The sequence below is a fragment of the Ambystoma mexicanum genome, chromosome 10 (genome assembly GCF_040938575.1).
Source record: "Ambystoma mexicanum isolate Mex_15411 chromosome 10, UKY_AmexF1_1, whole genome shotgun sequence".
Lineage (NCBI taxonomy): Eukaryota > Metazoa > Chordata > Amphibia > Caudata > Ambystomatidae > Ambystoma > Ambystoma mexicanum.
Genome location: NC_090932.1, coordinates 109,707,558 through 109,726,907, shown reverse-complemented (window position 1 = coordinate 109,726,907; position 19,350 = coordinate 109,707,558). Strand labels below are relative to the sequence as shown.

The 19,350-nt window shown below is 51.6% G+C and overlaps 1 protein-coding gene across 2 annotated transcripts in view; it reads left to right on the top strand.

Moving 5' to 3' along the window:
- Positions 1 to 19,350, top strand: part of CDCA2 (cell division cycle associated 2) — a 1,069,442-nt gene that overhangs the window by 965,017 nt on the left and 85,075 nt on the right. For both annotated transcript variants that reach the window (XM_069617593.1, XM_069617592.1), the window contains exon 15: positions 6,361 to 6,526. In XM_069617593.1, coding sequence (XP_069473694.1) covers positions 6,361 to 6,526 — 166 coding nt within the window. The remainder of the gene's footprint in view (positions 1 to 6,360; positions 6,527 to 19,350) is intronic.

Sequence of the window (19,350 nt, the reverse complement as noted above, 5' to 3'; positions counted from 1 at the left end):
GAGGGGGTAACATCAATTTGGCCCTCACCCGACTTGAACAAAAGTGGGTCCATAGACTGAATACAGTAAAAAATGGTCTCAACATTACCGTTGAATGGAAACATTTCTGGACTTAACTGCCACCATTGTCTCCTTTCAACCCTGAGTGATTCTTTAATTCTTTAATGAGTAACCAGGAATATGCACATGCTGTTTTTGAACATTGAATTGCAAACTGTCCCCCTGAATATGCACATGCTGGTTTTTGACCATCGATTGGCTTTTAAAACGTATGTCACGCTCACCCACGTTTATGTGCTTGTATTTGTCACTCCAGCCACCACCCAAGTCATTCACTATGGACTTGCACCTGTACTTTATTTTCATAACCTTGCTCATGTTCAGCATTGAATCGCTGCACACACCTCTGCACAGCCGCCACTCGCGGCATCAACATAGTCAGTCACGTCACTATTGGACTTGCTATGAACTGTCATTACATTGCGCAGTACACATGCATTCTGGTGCATTTGCACCACGAACACCCCCCGGACTACATTTCCCAGCACCCTCTACCGGTAGCCAACGTTGATTGACGGGGCTTGTCCCTCTCCAACACACGGCACTCCCATTGGCCCACGTGCTGACAGCTGATTGGACCGCCCGATCTGGGGGTGGGTACTTCCTGTGACTTGCAGTTTTTTAGTTTCACTTTCATTTGCACACGCCGCGACGCTACAGCTAGACGCTTCTGCTCCAGTAACCAAGTATGTTTTTTAAGAATTGCAAATTGCTTCACAACTACTCGCTAGCCCATAGTCTATTCCGGACACTCCACGTCCCTCGCACAATTTCACTCAGTCTTCAACCTCATACCTGTTACTTTTTGGCATTTCACTGCTCTCTCATTTCTGCTGCACAGTGACCATGTCAATTGCTGGGACCCACAGGCACCGTCACCCGGCACTCCCTCAGTCATTTTTTCTGGATCACTTTGACCACACAGCTCAACCACACGGGTACCATAAACCACGATGTATGCCTCCCTCCATGCGTCTCCTACGCATTGCACCTCACGGAGGCTCCTGCCTTTTAGTCAACCTGGGCGCATATAGGCTATTTTAGCCTCCACTCGAACCGGACATCACACACACACACACACACATGTTCTGGTTCTGTTGAATCAGCTTCCTGGCTCCTTCTCCCCTGATCAGGTATGTACCACCCTGACCGGTTAACCATTTCTGTTACTAGACCAAGACCACTAGTAGCTCTTGCCTTTTCCTTCCAGTTGCTGGCGCCATCGATTGACGCTACCGCCATCTGTAGATGCTGGTTCCAGATACGGTTCTTTGGACTAATTCCATCAGCAACAGTGGCCACTGGGCCACCGCCTTCACCTGACTTCCCGCAAGGTTGAAGACTCTCAGAAGCCCTTACCGCCGCACCGCTTGTCGCTTCACTGTAAGCTTCTGTTCTCTGGTGCTTACTCTTTGCACCTGTCCTGACACTAATTGGTCGCAAATAAGTTGCGCAAATCACCAATTTACTCTGGAGATCCCACTCCTCCGAAACTGTCTGTCATTGAATCCCAAAGATACCCCACGGACAGTGTTTCATCCTTTCACCTCCATCCTGAAGAAGGCCATCCCAGTCACCTACGTCCAGTCTTCGTACCCTGTGGCCGAAACACTACAGTGTCGATCCATGACACAACTCCACCCCTTGCATACTTGTACACACCTGTTGTGTTTTTTCCCTATGACAATACCTGTGGACCAACGGAGGTCCTGGGCTGCATTCACTCTTGTGTTGTAAACCCTTGTTAACTGTGTATCCAAGAGATCTTGCACCATCAGAAGGCTTGCACCATCCACACTCTTGAGGGTGGTACCTAGTGGTACACCTACATATCAAATGTACAACTGTCCGTCTGTCTGTTATTATGCTAACAATTGATATATGTATCATCACCAAAATTCAGAGATGAAACTAAAATTATCCTGAATCTCAAAAGTTGGGTCTCCCATCCTGATTTTTTGTTTGAATATATGTTCACCCTCCTGGGCATATCAGGACCTAGCCAGGCGCCCTGTATTACCTGTCTCCTATAGATTACAATTCTGTCCATTTGAATAAGTTAATTCAGACCTTTATATACACTTTTAGTTAGAAAGATCAACTGTTCTTTACTTGAGTTTCCTTTTGTCGTTTTTTGCTTTCAACTGAAAAAGGATTGTCCACTGCATTTGTTCTACTGTATGAATTGCTTCTGTCCAGTATGCTACAACAGGTCCTTTCTGTACCAGATTTTTTTTAATGCAGCTTTTATGTTCTGTTCTTGTTTTGATCTTCCTTTGTTTTCCCTATGTATAATTTTCTACAGGGACACCATAATTGCAAGGGAGGCAGAGGGGCGGGAGGCAGAGGGACCCGGTATACCCTTTCAACTCTAGGGTGTCTCCTGGCAAAGGCCACGCCAGCTTGATGGTGGGAAAACAAGCCCCCCCCCCCCCCCTCGCCCGATCCTGAGTCGGAATACCCCTCTTACAAGTTTGTGGGTCAGAGCAATTAGACAACCGGCCAGCCGAGGGCTCACTACTGTAGTGATTTGAGGTCTGTTTCTGGTCCAGGACCAAGTGGCTCAGGGGCCTTGACGCCCTCCCACCCAGGGTGTGACGCAAGGTCCCAAGATGGTGGATAAGCAAGTGGCGGAGCCTGCTATGTCAGCGGTGTTGGGGAGAATTCTCACTCTATGGCTAATTTCCCTTACCTAGTGAGTCCCTCAGCAACTTTGCTGGATTTCTGGAGTTTATTTTTTCCACTTGGTAAGAGGGTGAGCTTTTCCCCCACTCTTACCTGTGTTTTTCCATGTGTATTTCATGTGTTTTTGTGATTGTGGACTCTGGCGTACACCACTTCAGTAGCCCCACTCTTTTGTGTGTTACACAGCACCTTCAGTGCAGTGACACAGGGTTGTCTTTTAGACTTCCCACCGACTCCATTTCTGGGGCTGACTACTGTCCCCCAGAAAAGGGTGAAGTTGCCATTAACTTTACATAGTCATTTAACCACAGATCCAGTACACCCCATCTTACATGGAGTATTTGAAAGGGTTAATTCGTAGCCCTTTTTATCTGTACCTCTTGGAGCATTGTTTCGCTGCCTTAACATTAAGACTTGGCTGGTGGCAGTGGTATCTACCCTAATTTTCCTGCCGCGATTATATTACATAACGTGGTATTGTTTTAGGCTATTTTAGTAGCCTCGAACTTTAAACCTGCTAGCCCAAATACTTTTTATTTCGGCTATGGTTGGGTTTAATCGCCATTTCTTTTTGTTAACCTCCTTCTTGGGTCTTTCTTTGCGCGGCAAACCAGGTTTGCCTCCTTTGTTTGCCACCTTTGGCAGGCTTCTGACCAGAAGCCCTCCTTTGGCGTCTGGGTGCCTAGGTGGGCTGAATGTGAGGGAGGGGTGTAGTCAACCCCTGCACAGGGTCTCCTGCGGTTCATACTTCTTCCAGTACAAGGTGCTGCATTCGGCCTGAGCTCGGCCCCTTGTGTCTTCACGAAATCGATGCAGCAATGACTAGTCTCCTCTGCTTGGAGGAACAACATCCTACACCCTTATCTGGATGATTGATTGGTGAAGGCGGGTTCACCCGAGGGGGTGGTACACTCCTGCCAGAGATTGGGTGATATCCTTCATCAGCTGGGGTTCTCCCTCATGAGAAGTCACAGTTGTGCCCCTCCCAGGTTCTGGTCTTTCTAGGAGTATGTTGGAACGCAGCCATTCAGCAGGTATGCCCCACACCCAAGAGGTCCCCTTCCTTTCTAATGCAAGAGGGCACTTTCTGGCCAACTCGAGCACCTCGGCATGGTGGTTCCAGGACCTTGTGGTGCGTATGGCCTCCTGCGTGCTCACTGTGCAACACGTCAGCCTCAAGATGAGGCACCTCCAGCTCCACCTGGCTTCCAATTGGGATCATGAGATGCGTTCTCGGTCAGACATGATTCCAATATCCCTGCTCCTCCTGCCCGATCTTTGTTAATGTATATGGATGCCTATGTTTGTGGGTGCTCCCTTCGCCTGACTGGAGCCTACCCTGGTGGTGACGACTGACTCCTCTTTCGGGCTGAGGGGCTACGCAATTCACGGTGCATGGTCCAAGGCGGAAGCCCTCCTGCATATGTCTGCTCGAATTAAGGGCAGTGGGTCTGGCCCTCAAGGCATTTCTGCCCCTCATCAGGTACCAGTCGGTTCTGGTCAAAACTGACAATTCTACTAGGATCTTTTACCTGAAAAAGTTGGGTGGCACCTTTTCCCACCCCCCTGCATGGAGGCGGTATCAATCTTGGAATCTGCCCTGATAGGGATTTGGATTTCAGCAGTCCACCTCACGCTGGATAGCAATGCATAGGCAGACCAGCTGAGCTGCTTGTGTTTCAACACCTACCAGTGGGAGTCACACACCGACTCCTTGTTGCCCCTGTACCAGTGTTGGTGGTTCGCAGAACTGGACCTGTTTACATCTCCTCGGAATTCCAAGTGCCCCCAGTTCGCTTCATAAGCAGGCCTGTGTAGAGGGCCTCTAGGAGACGCCTTCCAGATCTGTTGGCACGACCACAGGTGTTCTGTTTCCGCACCCCTAACCTCCTGCTCCAGCGGACCCTCCGCAGGTGCCAGCCTTCGGTGGGCTGCAGCCTCATGCTGATTGCCCCCCACAGGCCTTCGAGAGCTGGAATTTCGGTTATGCTGCAGTTGTGCTCCCAGGGGTCCCGTCCACCTTTCCGATCCCCTCAAGTGGCTTCCTGATGCAGCAAAGCGGGGCAGTGCAACAACCGGGCCGGGCTAGCGCTGGCGGCCTTGTTCTTGACCAGCTAAGGCTTCAGCATGCTTAATTTTCAGATGACAACTGGGACATTATTCAAGCGGTCAGGAGGCCCTGTACTCAGTCCCAGTATAAGGGCAAATGTTCTAGGTTCTGCCATCAGGCTTGTGACAAGTGTCTGGATCCTGTCACTTGCTCTCTGGATGACATATTGGCTTTTTTAGTACACCTGGCTTGTTCAGGAGTTCAGGTGGAAACTTGCTGCACTTATTTGGCAGCCATTGGGGCTTACTAGAATTCCTCGGAGCATGTGTTTTTTGCAGCCAACCCAGTGGTTAAGGCCCACCTCAAGGGGTAGTCTAGGTTTTTTCCTCTAGTGCATAGGCCACATCCAGTCTGGGACCTCAATGTAGTTCTGGCAGCTTTGCAGCGCAACCCTTCACGCCGATGGCATTGGTGGACATCCGGCTGGTAACGATAAAGACTGTTCTGCTGGTAGCTCTCACCTCTGCACGCAGGGTCACTGAGCTGCAGGCGTTGTCTTCGTGTGAGCCCTTGCACCTCATGTCACAACAGGGTAATCTTGCACACGCACCCAAACTTCTTGGCCACAGTGGTTTCTCCTTTTCATCTGAATCAAGAGATCTGCCTGCTGGTGTTCTTCCATGAACCTGCAGTCTGAGGCAGAGAGGGCCCTACATTCCTTGGATCTCAAGAGGGTCATCAAGTTTTACCTCTCGTATGAAATCCTTCAGGAAGTCCAAAGCATTCTTTGCCACTTTTGTGGGCTCCTCCATGGCTCTCAGGATTCCAAGGCTTCCATTGCCCGTTGTATGATTCAAGCCATTTTGGAGGTGTACATGGCCATGGGCAAACCAGTTCCTGCAGGGATTCATGCCCATGCGGTCATAGCGAAGGCCACGGCCGTCGCATTTCAGAGACCTGCTTCTTGGGATGGTGGAATATCACCCACAAGGATAGAGGAAAGGGGATGGGCGTATGAGTAATTAGTTACTCACTGTAGTGACTACAGTACTCATAGTCCTTAGTCCCTTTTCCCTATATGTCCCACCCACCTGCCCACCCCATCATCCCCGCTTGTATGCCAGGGACTAATATGTAATAAGTGTAGCCAGTTATCTAAGCGTCCAATGTGCTCAAAATTGGACTGAGGTGAGTTGCCGGAGGAACACCGCACGCTGTACTAAATTTAAAGGGGAAGCTCAATTTTTCGCTGCCACAGGTTCTGGTATTGTCCCCATGTTGGAAGACGCCCACAAGGAGGGAGAAAAGGTGACGAAGGACTAGGAGTACTTTGGTCACTACAGTGAGTAATTTTGATTTCTTGTCACCGCTTGAATGCCTTTAGTTAAACCTTCTTTCTAAAAATGAACAACTGTGCGCTTACTGGGAAATGCATCTAATACCTGCAGTGAAGCGTTATGTGCTGAATTAAAAATGAGAATATTTCTAACGCCACTGTGAAGAAACATTACATTGAGGCATAGAATATTTACTCACAACTGTTTACTTTGCTTGCATATTTTCAGTCAATAAAGCTGAAAGTGGTCAGAAGAAAAGGAAGAGGAAGAAAACAAAAATTACTGTGTGTGGCAAAAGAAACCGTTTCTAAGAAGCCTCTGTTGAGTCCAATATTTGAGGTTCCAGAAATCTTTTCTAGCACACCGTCCACTTCCCCAGCATGTGCTTTATTGGGTAATTGTATTTGCATGTTATTTTCAATGAACATGTGTTTTTATGTTTAAACTTCTATGTGTAGATTGAAGAGTTGAAAATTACTCCAAAAGATTGAGTTGTGGAGGGCGAGGAGGACGCAGACACTGATAGCATTTCCACTTGTTATATAATAAATGATAGGAATTCCCAGCTTTCCCTATTGCTATACGGGTGTTCCTAGCCTATATAAATAGCGAAGGTGCTAGTCAGTCATTTGAAAGTCTCAAATGAATCAGTCCGCTGGCCAAAAACTAGTTCCAACTGACACTACCACTATTCTAACCAACTTAAATAAGATGAAGAGAATTCCTCCCTCCTACCTATTATGTTGTGGCACTGACTCTCCTTCTGGACTCCTTGTTAGTAGGCTATATTTAAATAGTCTCTGGTTACTTTCTGTATTGGTTTTTGCCATTCTTTCACGATGTTTTTGGGCCCACCCCCCTTATAATGGAACTTAGAAGATAGAGTAAGACTATAAGTGTAGCCTGTCTATTCTAGAAAATCCTATGACCCTAGATCTAAGGGCAGCCTGGCTGCCACATCTAGAACACTGTATAAGTTAAGTTCTCAATCATGGGGTCTGGCTTGGATTCAAATGCTCATGAATGTTCCCCGTCGTCAGACTGGGAATGCTCGGTAAAAGAAAAAAGTTTCACTTTCAAACTGTATTTCTCCTCTAAACCAATCATTGTACTCTGCGTCATACTGCCCCTATCCAATGATTGTCCTCTCCCTAAGCCCCACCCCTGGTGCCCATCTTCAAATTTGTACTGCAGGTTTCAGTGTTGGGAGTTCTCAAGTTGCTCTCTGAGCAAATTTTGTGTTTTTTGTGTGAATTTTTACAAAATAGTTAGAATTTGACCGATTTGTTTACTTTAGCGTCTTAGACAAAGGATAGAGACCGGCAGAGGGGCTCCGCTACCAGCGAAGATCTTCATCCACCATTGGATCATTCCTTAAAGGCCTCTAAACTATTTCAGTTCTCCAGCATGGGGTCTGGCATGGATTCACATGCTCATGAATATTCCCCGTCGTCAGGCTGGGAATCCTCGGTAAAGAAAAATCAGTATCAGTTTTGTTTCTGATCTGTCTTTCGTAGTAGTAACCAATCACTGATCTCTGCGTCATACTGACCACAGCCAATAACTGCCATCTCCCTAAGCCCCGCCTCCGGCAGCCATCTTCAGATTTTTACCACATGTTCAAGTGTTGGGATCCTCGTGCTATTGCTCTCGAGCTTTAGTGCGTTTTCGCGCTTTTTCATAGGAAAATTCTCTTTTTTCGGTCAAAAGAGCCTCAAGCTCCACGTTTCTTTATCCGATCAACGGGGACCCGTGTCGGATTCTTCTACGCCCCTCAAGGGTGAAGATTTCGTCGAGCCACGCTTTTGGAGGACTCCAGAAGTTTCTCAGGCCCATCTCGGACATGGCCCAGGAGAAGGGAAGCTCGATGCCCGGAAAGCTGTTCAGGGTCTGCCCTGGATGCCAGCTTCAGAATGTCTTTGAGGACGAACACTCCCTTTGCCTCTACTGCCTGCATGAGGACAAGACGTACGTGGAGAAGGACTGTGCGTTTTGCGGCAACATGTCGGAGCGGACCATGAAGGACCGCCATCTGCGTCTCGCCAGCTGGCTGGAAGGGAAGAGCCCGTCAGGCGAGAAAAATAAGTCTGAGCGGTCTTCTAAGACCTTTGAGGGCGCCCCGGCGACGGGGGCCCAACAGCAGGCCAAGCACCGCGAGTCCGCTGGCACTGGGAGCGCCGAACGGTCGGGCTCTATGGTTGCCAGGCAGGGCGCATCTTCCCCGGCGCCATCAACCACGAGCCAATGCTCTGGCTCGGGTAAGAGGAAAGCCGAGCACCCGGCGAAGCTCCTGGAGAGACCCCGGTCGAGCTCGAAGGCCGCATCGGAGGGAGAGCGAGGCGGTGACTCTCCCCCCCCCCCCCCCAAGGAGAAGGCGGAGAGCGCACCTAAGGTGGTGAAAGCCTTGATCCACCCTGCCAAGGCCTCTATCGAGACAGTCGCGGCGGCCCTGGCTCAGCCTGTGGAGGCTACACCAGTGGAGGCGACCTCGGGGCCCAGAGTCTTCCTGCCACCGCGGAGGGAGTCCTCTTTCAAGCCCATCGACAGGACCCCCGTGAAACCTCCGACAGAGAAGAAAAAGGGGGGGGGCAGGAGGTCGTCATGGATTCAGCCTCAACCTCTGAAGAGGAGCTGATCGAAGTCTTAAGCCACGGCATTGGCATGGAAGAAGACCAGCCCGTCGGGAGGGACCCCGACGTAGGAGACGACGAGAACGTCGAGGGTGCCGATGAGGCTCCTGACCGCCCGTCGGAATCCCCTCAACCAGTGCCGTAGGACAACTCGGCTGCCATTTTGTTGGCTATACAGTCCGTATGCTCGGAGATGAGGACGAGATTGCCGTTACCACCAACGGAGGAACTGCTCCCGACGGGGGGCCCGGAGCCAGGCCCTTCTGGGAGCCCTCCTAAGAGAAGGATTCATCCTCCACCTCCTTCCCAACCATCGCGCCCTGCTCAGCCCTCCTCCACATCCACGACCCGTGGGGATGATATGGGGACGGACGCGGCCGCGACGGGTACAGAAGACGAGGTTTACGACGAGGATCTTCTGTCGTCACCTCCTCCCCGGGCTTCCCCCGCCCGACGAGATTGGATCGTTTCATGCCATGATCGCCAGGGCATCCGAGCTTTTCCAGCTCTGCCCGGAAGAGAAGAAGGAAGGTTTCCTTGATCAGCGGCGCGAGACCAAGAGGAAGACTATCCTCGCTGTACCTCTACTGGACGATATCTGGGATGAGGGTCTCGCCCTCCTCAAGAACCCATCCACAACGCCTGCGAGAAGGGATCGGTACGAGAAGAAGGACCGCCCCCCCCCCGGACAGCGAGGGAAAGAAATGGGACGCAGAGTCATCTTATCGGCAGCGACGACGATTAAGGCTGCCAGCACCTTGGCTATCGTAGGCCGCTACAACAGAGTTGTGGTACAAGATCGCCCCCCTGCTGGACTTCCTACCGGACGACAAGAGGGCGGAGGCCCTAGAGATCTTGCAGGAAGGAGAAGTGGCGTCGGACCACGCCATTACGATAGCGACGGACATCGCTGACACTGGGTTTCGCCAGTTGGGCAACGGCTGCCTGGGTGGCTTAAGGCAACAGACTTCCCGCAGGACGTGCAGACCAGAGTTTTGGACATGCCGTTCGACGGGAGCAACCTGTTTGGGGAAAATAGTGGACGATTCCCTACAAGCCATCAAGACGGACACGGAGACGGCCCGGGCTCTTGGTGTTCTCCAGCAACGACGGCCGCCCTTTCGGAGCACCGGAGGCAAGCAGGGTGCCTCCAAAGGTTCCGTCGGCGGATATTCCACCTACCGTCAAGTGGCCCGTTCGTCGTCACAGGAAGTCTACAGGGGACGAGGCAAGTCGGGCGGACCCCGCCGTCGTCGCCAGGGAGGACAAGGCGGCAAAGCCTCGTCGAAGCAGGACTGAACCGTCCCGCAACTTCTCTTGGAGGTAAAGGCGATGCTCAAGAAAGGTGCCATCGAGCTCGTCCCAAAGAGGCTTCGGGGCTCCGGAGTTTACTCAAGATACTTCCTTGTGAAGAAGACAACAGGAGGATGGCGTCCCATCCTGGCCCTACGACGACTGAACAAATTCATCAAGGCACAGAAGTTCCGGATGGTCACCCTCCAGCATGTCCTGGGTCAACTGGAGGAGGGGGATTTCCTGTCGTCGTTGGATTTGGAGGATGCCTACTTCCATATCCCCATCCTAAAGGGACACCGAAAGTTTCTCAGATTCGTTGTCCAAGGGCGTCACTACCAGTTCAGAGCCCTTCCCTTCGGATTGAGGTCGGCACCCAGGGTGTTCACCAAGTGCCTCGCACCGGTGGTGGCGTGGCTGCGCCTGGAGGGGATCCACGTCTATCCCTATCTGGACGACTGGCTCATCCGAGCAAAGACAAAGGAGCACACGGCGAGGACCGTCCAACTACTCACGGACCTGGGATTCTCCATAAACTACGCCAAGTCCCACCTGGCGCCAGCGCAAGACGCACTGTTTCTGGGAGCGAAGCTCGACAGTGGCGCTTCTGGCTTCTCCGTCGCAGGAAAGGACGAGGGCCATCTTGGGCAAGGTGCAGCGGATGCTGGTTGCGGACGCGGCCAGGGTGAGGTCCATCAAGTCGCTCCTCGGAATGATGTCTTCTTGCATTTATCTCATCCACCTGTGCAGGCTTCGGATGCGCCCGTTACACGAGTTCCTGGATGCTCGCTGGATCCAGACGACGGGCAGCTTCGAGGACAGGATCACACTCGACGAGAGCTTCCGACGAGCGATCCGGTGGTGGGGCACCCGCGCGCATCTGACGGCGGGCATGGACTTCCAGACCCCGGGCCACCAGAAGACAGTGACCACGGATGCCTCCCTGGAAGGGTGGGGAGCGCACACTGAAAATCTGCACGCGAGGGCCCTTTGGCTGCCGACGGAGAAGTCCCTCCATATCAACGTCCTGGAGCTCTGTGCAGTGTTCTGGGCCCTCAGGTCCTTCCTTCCGTCCCTCAAGGGCAAGGTGGTGAGGATCTTCACAGACAACACCACCACCATGTTCTACATCAGGAAGCAGGGCGGTACCAGATCCCCAGCCCTGTCCAAGGAGGCGCAGGATCTGTGGCATTGGGCCGTCGCCCAAGGGATGTTTCTGGTGCCGTTTCATCTGGCAGGAATAAAAAACACCATCGCCGACTCACTCAGCAGAGAGCTGCGCTCGTGCCACGAGTGGGAACTACGACAGGATCTGGTGGACCGCCTCTTCCGACGGTGGGGCACACCCCAGATCGATCTGTTCGCGACGAACTCCAAGTGCCGGAGGTTCGCCAGCAGGTTTCCCCAGCCGAGGAGCATGGGCGATGCTTTCTCGTTCCCCTCGGAGGGCCTGTTCCTATATGCGTTCCCTCCTTTGCCGCTGCTGATCCGGCTCATCAACCAGCTCAAGAGGTCACGGTGCAGGATGATCCTCGTCGCACCTGCGTGGCCGAGGCAGATATGGTTCCCGGACCTTCTGGACTTGTCAGCGTCCCCGTCAATCAAGCTGCCAGTGGACGCGGATCTTCTCTCCAGGGAAGGAGGCGCCATCCTCCATCACGACCCGAAGTCGCTGAACTTGCAGACCTGGCTCCTGCAGCGTTAGTTTGCAGGCTACGACATACCGGCCGACTGCAGAGAGGTTCTTGCAAAGGCCAGGGCGTCCTCAACTCTTAAATGCTACGGACACAAATGGAAGAGGTTCTCTGTCTGGTGCCACGCACAGAAGATTAACCCTCTACGGATTACGGCTCCTCAAGTACTGCCATACCTGCTGACGCTGGCCAAGGCTGGACTGGCGCACGCTTCCATCAAGATTCATCTTGCTGCGATCTCCTGATACACCAGAACCACGGGACGGACGTCTTTGTGGTCTCATCGTCTGGTGAAAGAATTCATGAAGGGACTGTTCAGATCGTTCCCGCCGGTGAAGGCTCCGGCCCCGGCGTGGGAGCTCAACGTGGTGCTGACCAAGCTCATGGGACCTCAGTTCGAGCCTCTGCACTCAGCTCCGTTGAAGTTCTTGTCGTGGAAAACAGCGTTTCTTGTGGCCATCGCCTCCGCACGACGAGTGGGAGAGATTCAGGCCCTTTCCTGCAAGCCCCTGTACTTGACTTTTCACGACACAAGGGTAGTGCTCAGGACGCACCCCTCCATCATGCCCAAGTTGCCGTCGGACTTCCACCTCAACGAACCCTTGGTGTTGCCTGTTTTCTTCCCGTCGCCGGCTGAAAGGACTTTGCACTCGCTGGATGTGGCTAGAGCGCTGAAGTTCTACGTGGACCGCACGAAGAGTTTTCGGAAGACGTCAACTTTTTGTGAACTTTGGACGTGTCAATCAGGGGAAGGGTCTCTCGAAGGCTTCCATTTCCAGATGGCTCGCCGGCTGTATCATGTACTGTCATAGATTGGCAAACCGACCGCCGCCTGGCCGTCCGAGAGCCCATTCCACCAGAGCGATCGCAGCTACCACGGCGTTCCTATCTGGTGTGCCCTTGCTGGACATCTGCAGGGCTGCTACGTGGAGGTCGACGCACACCTTCACAAAATTCTACTGTGTCGATCGGGATTCCAGGGAGGAGTCCAGGGTCGGCCAAGCAGTGCTGCGCAACCTGTTCGCCTAAGATGAGCCTGGTGAGGAGGTAAGAATTGCTTAATGTTGAGTTTTGGATGTAATGCTTAATGTTGAGCCTTTGCCACCTCCCGTGGTTGTGCATGTGTGTACTGCTATGTATTCTTTTATTCATGAGCATGTGAATCCATGCCAGACCCCATGCTGGAGAAGGAACAAGTTACTTACCTGTAACTGTTGTTCTCCAGCATGGGTCTGGCATGGATTCACATGCGAACCCTCCCGCCTACCCCTCTGCGGCTCTTCACTTGGTCATACTGCCACTTCACATGCTACCAAATCTGAAGATGGCTGCCAGAGGCGGGGCTTAGGGAGATGGCAATCATTGGCTGTGGTCAGTATGACGCAGAGATCAGTGATTGGTTACTACTACGAAAGACAGATCAGAAACGAAACTGATACTGATTTTTCTTTACCGAGGATTCCCAGCCTGACGACGGGGAATATTCATGAGCATGTGAATCCATGCCAGACCCATGCTGGAGAACAACAGTTACAGGTAAGTAACTTTTTCCTTACTTCCAGAGGATGCAAGTCGAGGAGACAGACCAGGCCCTTTCCCTTCCCTTCCTTGACGACATGTGGGAGGAGGGCCTAGCCCTAAAGGAAAAATCCAAGTACGGCCTGACCAAGCGGGACAGATTGGAAAAGAAGTACAGGGTGCCTGATTCAGCTCCTAGGTTTGCTAAGGTCTCATCCCTCACAAGATTTGGTGGCCTCAGCCGGAGCTAGTAAAACCCGGGGGCAAACCAGTCCTCTGCAGGCATGGTACCTCGGGACAGGAGGGGAAGAAGCTGGATGCAATGGACAAGAAGATACTTTACACGGCAGCCTCTGCCATAAAGTCTGAAAATGCCCTAGCCATCTTGTCCTGTTATGACTGGGAACTCTGGTACAAGCTGGGCCCTTTCCTGGACTTCCTGCCTGAAGACAAGGTCTAGACACTTGAACGCTTTCAGGAAGGGGAGGTGGCCTCTGTTCATGCCACCACAGTGGAGGTAGATATCGCAGACCCTGGTTTTCACCAGATGGGGAACGGGGTGTCTCGCCACCGTCAAGGTTGGTTGAAGGCTACAAACCTCCGCCAGGACGTTCAGATGGGCTGGATATGCTGTTCGATGGGGAAAACCTCTTCGGAAAGGTGGTCGACGAGTCTTTGTAGGCGATAAAGAACGACACAGATGTGGCACGTTCCTTTGGAACTTTGCTACAGCGACGAGCCTTGTCCTTTCACTCCTCCAGAGGAAAGCCAGTAAGATCTTCAAAGGGTTATAGTACTCCTTGCGTGCAGCCTTCACGCTATTCCACTCAAGCATACAGGGGGTGCTCTCAAGGCAGCGTAGGTCAGCGGCGGCACTGTTTGCAAGGCAGAATACCCCCGCCCCCCAAAAGCAGGCCATTTAAGCAACCCAGTGAGAGGCCAGCTGGTGAAGTTAGCGCATGGGAAAAGATCACCACGGCCTGATGGTGCTGGATGCTCTCGGACAGGGGCACACCTTGGAGTTCCAACGCAGGTGTCCTTGTATCACTCTTATGCAGCGCCTACTTCCACATCCCCATTCACAAGAAGCACTGCAAGTTGCTGCGATTCATAGTTCAGGGTCAGCACTAAGAGTTCAAGGCTCTGCCTTTCGACCTGAAGTCGGACCCAAGGGTGTTTACGAAATGCCTGGCCCCGGTGGGGGCACATCTTCGTTTGCAAGACATCCACATACACCCCTACCTTGACTGGCTGGTGCTTTTCTGCTCGCAATCTCTGGCAAGCGAGCACCCGGCCAAGACCGTACGTCTGCTGACGGAGCTGGAGTTCTCCATAAACTATCCGAAATCTTGCCTGAAGCTGTCTCAGGACGGTCTATTCCGAGGTGTGCGATGCAGCACACTGACGTGCTTGGCGTCTCCCACGGAGGAGAGGGTAAAAGCCATGCAGGGCAAGGAAGCTGCAGCGCTTGTCGTCGGCCCAGTCAGCAATGGTGCGGTCAATCAATTCGCTTCTGGGCATGTCCATGCATCAATCATGTTCGCCTCTGCAGACTGCACAGGAGACCTCTCCAGGAGTTCCTGGATGCGAGGTGGATGCTAGTGTGGGAACTTTACGGACAAGATTTCCCAAAACGAAGAGTTCGTCATGCGATACGGTGGTGGGGTGTTCAACAGCATCTCATCCAGGGAGCTCTGTTTCAGGTTCCTCCTTACGAGGAGACTGTCACCACAGACGCCTCTCTTGAGGGATGGGGAGCCCACACAACAGACAGGTGCGCGCCAGAGGCCTCTGGTAACCAGAGGAAAGGGGCCTACACATCAACGTCCTGGAACTTCAGGCTGTTTTCTGGGCCTGCAATTCTTTTCTGCCATCATTAAAGGACAAGGTGGTCATGCTCTTCAGACACCACGACCATGTTCTACATCCGGAAACACTGGGTACCCGGTCGCCGGCACTCTCCAAAGAGGCCCAGGACTTGTGGAGGTGGCCCATTCATAAAGGCATGTTCCTCATTCTGTTTAACCTGGTGGGAGTCAAGCACACCAGCGCAGACTCGCTCAGCAAGGAGAACTGTGTTCTTGCCATGAGTAGGAGCTTCGCCGGGACTAGGTGGATCAAATGGGTTTGACCCCAGATCGATCTCTTTGCAGTTAACACCAAGTGCCAGAGGTTCGCCAGCAGGTTCCCTCAACCCATGAGAATGGGGGTGTGTTCTCGTGGGAGGGACGGTTCCTGTTCGAGTTGTTTCCTCTCCTATATGTGATCAACGCACTCACAGTGCCACTGCAGGATGATGCTCGTCACCCCAGTGTGGTCGAGACAAATCTGGTATCCGGACCTGCTGCCTCCATCAGTGGCCCAGTCCATCAGGCTATCTCTGTCCCGGGATCTTTTTGTCAGAGAGGGCGGAGCAATTCTGCATCACAACCCAGAGTCTCTTAACCTGAGGGCATGGCTCCTGCAGCCCTAGAGTTTGGGAGTTATGCTCCAACCGACGAATGTAAGGACATCCTGGCCAAGGCCAGGGCCTCTTCAACTTTGAAGTGCTACAGGCATAAATGGAAACACTTTTCTGTGTGGTGCAGCTCTGAGAAGATTCCTCCGCTGCAGGTCACGGCCCTCAACTGCTGCCATACTTCCTTTCCTTTCCTAAAGCAGGGCTGGTTCATGCCTCTATCAAGGTGCATCTCGCCACCATTTCAAGGTACACTAGCTCTCCAGGCAGACCTTCACTGTGATCTCGGACTCTTCAAGTAGTGCTTCAAATGACATTTTTAGGACTTTCCCTCCGGTAAAGGCTCCTCCACCGGCGTGACAGCTCAATGTGGTGTTAACTAAGCTCATGGGAGCGCCTTTTGAACCTGTGCATCCTTGTGGCTATCCCCTCGGCCAGGAGGGTTGGGGAGATTCAGGACTTGTCCTTCCACGCTTCAAGGGTGGTACTGCATACACACCCCACCTTCGTGCCACAGGTGCCTTTGGAATACCACCTCAACGAGCCTTTGTTACCAGCTTCCTTCCCAAATCTGTGGTCGCCAGTGGAACAAGCTTTGCATTTGCTGGACGCTGCCCGTGCCTTGAAGCACGTATTCAAGGCATGGGCAGCTTTGCGTGCCTTGAACTACGTGGCACGTATTAAGACTTTTCGGAAAACTTCTCAGTTGTTTAACTTTGGGCCTGTAAATCAAGGAGAGTCCTTGTCAAAGTCTTCCATCTCCAGGTGGCTTTCCAGCTGCATCATGTACTGTCAACGACTGGCGAGCAGGCCGCTGCCAGGACTGCCGAGAGCCCATTCTACCAGAGCCATCGGAGCGACAGTTTCTCTCTGGTGTGCCCCTGCTCGACATCTGCAGGGCTCTATGTGGAGGTCCACGCACACCTTCACGAGTTTCTACTGCATCAACAGGGATTCCAGGGAGGAGTCCAGAGACGGTCAAGCAGTGCTACGCAACCTGTTTGTTTGAGGCGAGTCTGTCCCAGAGGTGACTGTTATTGCTTCTATTGAGCCTGGACATGTAATGGCTTCACTCCTTACACCAGACTTGCCTCACCACCTCTGCGTTAGAATACAGCGACAACCTATGACCGTTTTCGGTCTTACTGGTCACATATCAAGTCTCTAGCACTAGGACACTGTTGAGACCTACCTCAGCACACATGACCTTTTGTATTTCTTATTGGAACCGCGCTAGCCCACCAAATTCCTAACCTTGACCAAATGCGTATATACACACACACGCACACACTTCCCATACTTGGACTTCGGTCTCTGAGGGCGTTCCTGCCACAAAGTACTACTACCTTGGGGATACTTTTCCAATATCCCCCTGGTGGTCTGCTGTGGGTAAACTGACGTCTCGCTGCCTCCTCAGCATAGGGTTTTCGGCATCATTGGATGAGTGTAGTGCCCACCACAGTCTTTGTGGTCACGCCACTACCTCGATTCGGATTCCTGTCTCTATCTCTACTCAGTTTGTGTAAACGCTGAGCCTCCAGCGTCTTGCGGTCACGTTCAGGCTACTTCTGAAAATCGCGGGTACCACAGCTCTCCTTGGCTCCACCTCTCGGAGGTGGCAGTGTTTGGGGGTGGGCTTCCTCTGCTTAAGCTCTCTGGCCCCCTCCCCCTTCACTACTCTGCATGTGCTGCTGCTCCTTCCCAGTCATCAGTATATTTTCTTTCTTGCTTGTAGATGTCTATTTCAGTTTTGGCTCTTGTCCAATATCTGGCTTTAATATCATTCTGCATATCTGATAGTCCCATATATGCCACCATGGGAGATGGCTCAGGGAGTTCCTCACAGGAACTGGAGTCCTTGTCCCCAAAGGGAGAGTCTCTCTCTCTGTGAGGTCCCACTTACCTCAACCCCTAAGGGAGGGTGTTGCAGAGCAGGCTCACCTACCTAGACTGGGGTCTACCCCCTTGGGGAGAGGGGATGAATTCCCTTGATTTGTCACAAATGCTAGATACTGAACAGGGAGTACTGATGGAAGTGTTATGCATTATTTCTTTACTTGCAAAACCTATATTGGCAAGAAACCATGTGAAGGATTTTAAACAAAAACAACACTTAAAGAAATTGCCGCATGAAAAATGTAGCCCTTTTCTAAAACTAACAGTCCAGCATCTCCTTAATGTCAAATTTTTTCCTTGGCACCTTTTCTTTCTTTTTGTAATTAGTGAAGTCCAAGTAATTGGACCAGTGAAGAGCATCTCATGGAACAACTTGCAAAGTCAGGCAATCTAGCCCAGCCACTCAATGCAAAATATTCCTGTTCTTTGAGCAAGTACCAGTAGGCACACAACAATAATAAAAAACTGCCACAATGTGCTCAAAAGCCGTGCAAGAATCGAAGCCTTTTCCCTTCACCTTGCTGCAACACACAATAGGGATGGGGCTCTATATTTACTGATGTGGGTTCAATAGAATCTGGTTTGCTGCTTACTCTAAGGAATTGCTGAACCACTTCAAATTCCTATCACACTCCTTGATTGCTTGGTTCTTTTATCTTATTTAATGTTATTGGTACATGGAAACAGTCTAGTTGCCAAAAGAGATCACTGGGGTGTAAGGACTTCCTCCCTTTTGTCTTAACTCCGTCTTCAATTGGCTCGCCTCTTATCTTTCAAACCGCACCTTTTCTGTCTCCTGGGGTGGCTCCACCTCTCCCATATATCCTCTCAACCATGGAGTCCCCCAAGGTTCTGTCCTTGGCCCCTTTCTTTTCTCACTATATAATTCTTTCTTAGCTCCTATCCTCTCCTCATTTGGTATCTTGCACCATTTCCATGCTGATGATACCCAGCTTTTCCTCTCCTTCTCCTCCTTCTCCCCTGACATTCACGATAAACTCTCTTCTTGCCTTTCTGCTATTAAATCCTGGATGTCCTCTCACTTCCTTACTCTTAATGCTGAAAAAACAGAACTCCTTTTCTTCCCTGCCAACACTCTTCCTCCTCCCTCCTCCTTTCATTCTCTTTCCCCCTCCCAACTCTCCTTCTCACCCCCCCATGCCCGTAACCTTGGTCTTCATATTGACCCTCAACTCTCCCTATCTCACCACATTTCTCTTACTCCCAAGTCTTGTCGCTATCACCTTTATAACATTCGTAAAATTCGACCCCTCCTAACCTTTCATGCTACTAAACTCTTAATTACCTCCCTCATATTCTCCACACTTTTCTACTGTTACTCCCTTTTCTTTGAACTCCCCTCACCTGTCCCCACTAAAATATGTCTACCACTCCGCCATCCACTCCCTCTTCCTTCTCTCACCTTTTGATTCCATCTCCTCTTGTCTCACTTCTCTAGGCTGGCTTTCTTTTCACTCCCAGCTAAAATTCAAGTTCCTCTGTCTTGTCGTCAAATCCCTCCATGGTCTTGCATCCCCCCTACCTTTTCTCTCTTCTTACTTTCTACTCCCCTTCTCGTTTTCTTTGCTCTGCTGATCTTTACCTACTCTCTCCTCCTCCACCTCCCTGCTCCCCTTCCCGCTCTTTCCAACTCCTTGCTCCGTTCCACTGGTACCGCCTCCCCCCATCTGCTCTTCTCCCTCCTACCCTCCCTTTCGCTCTTCTCTAA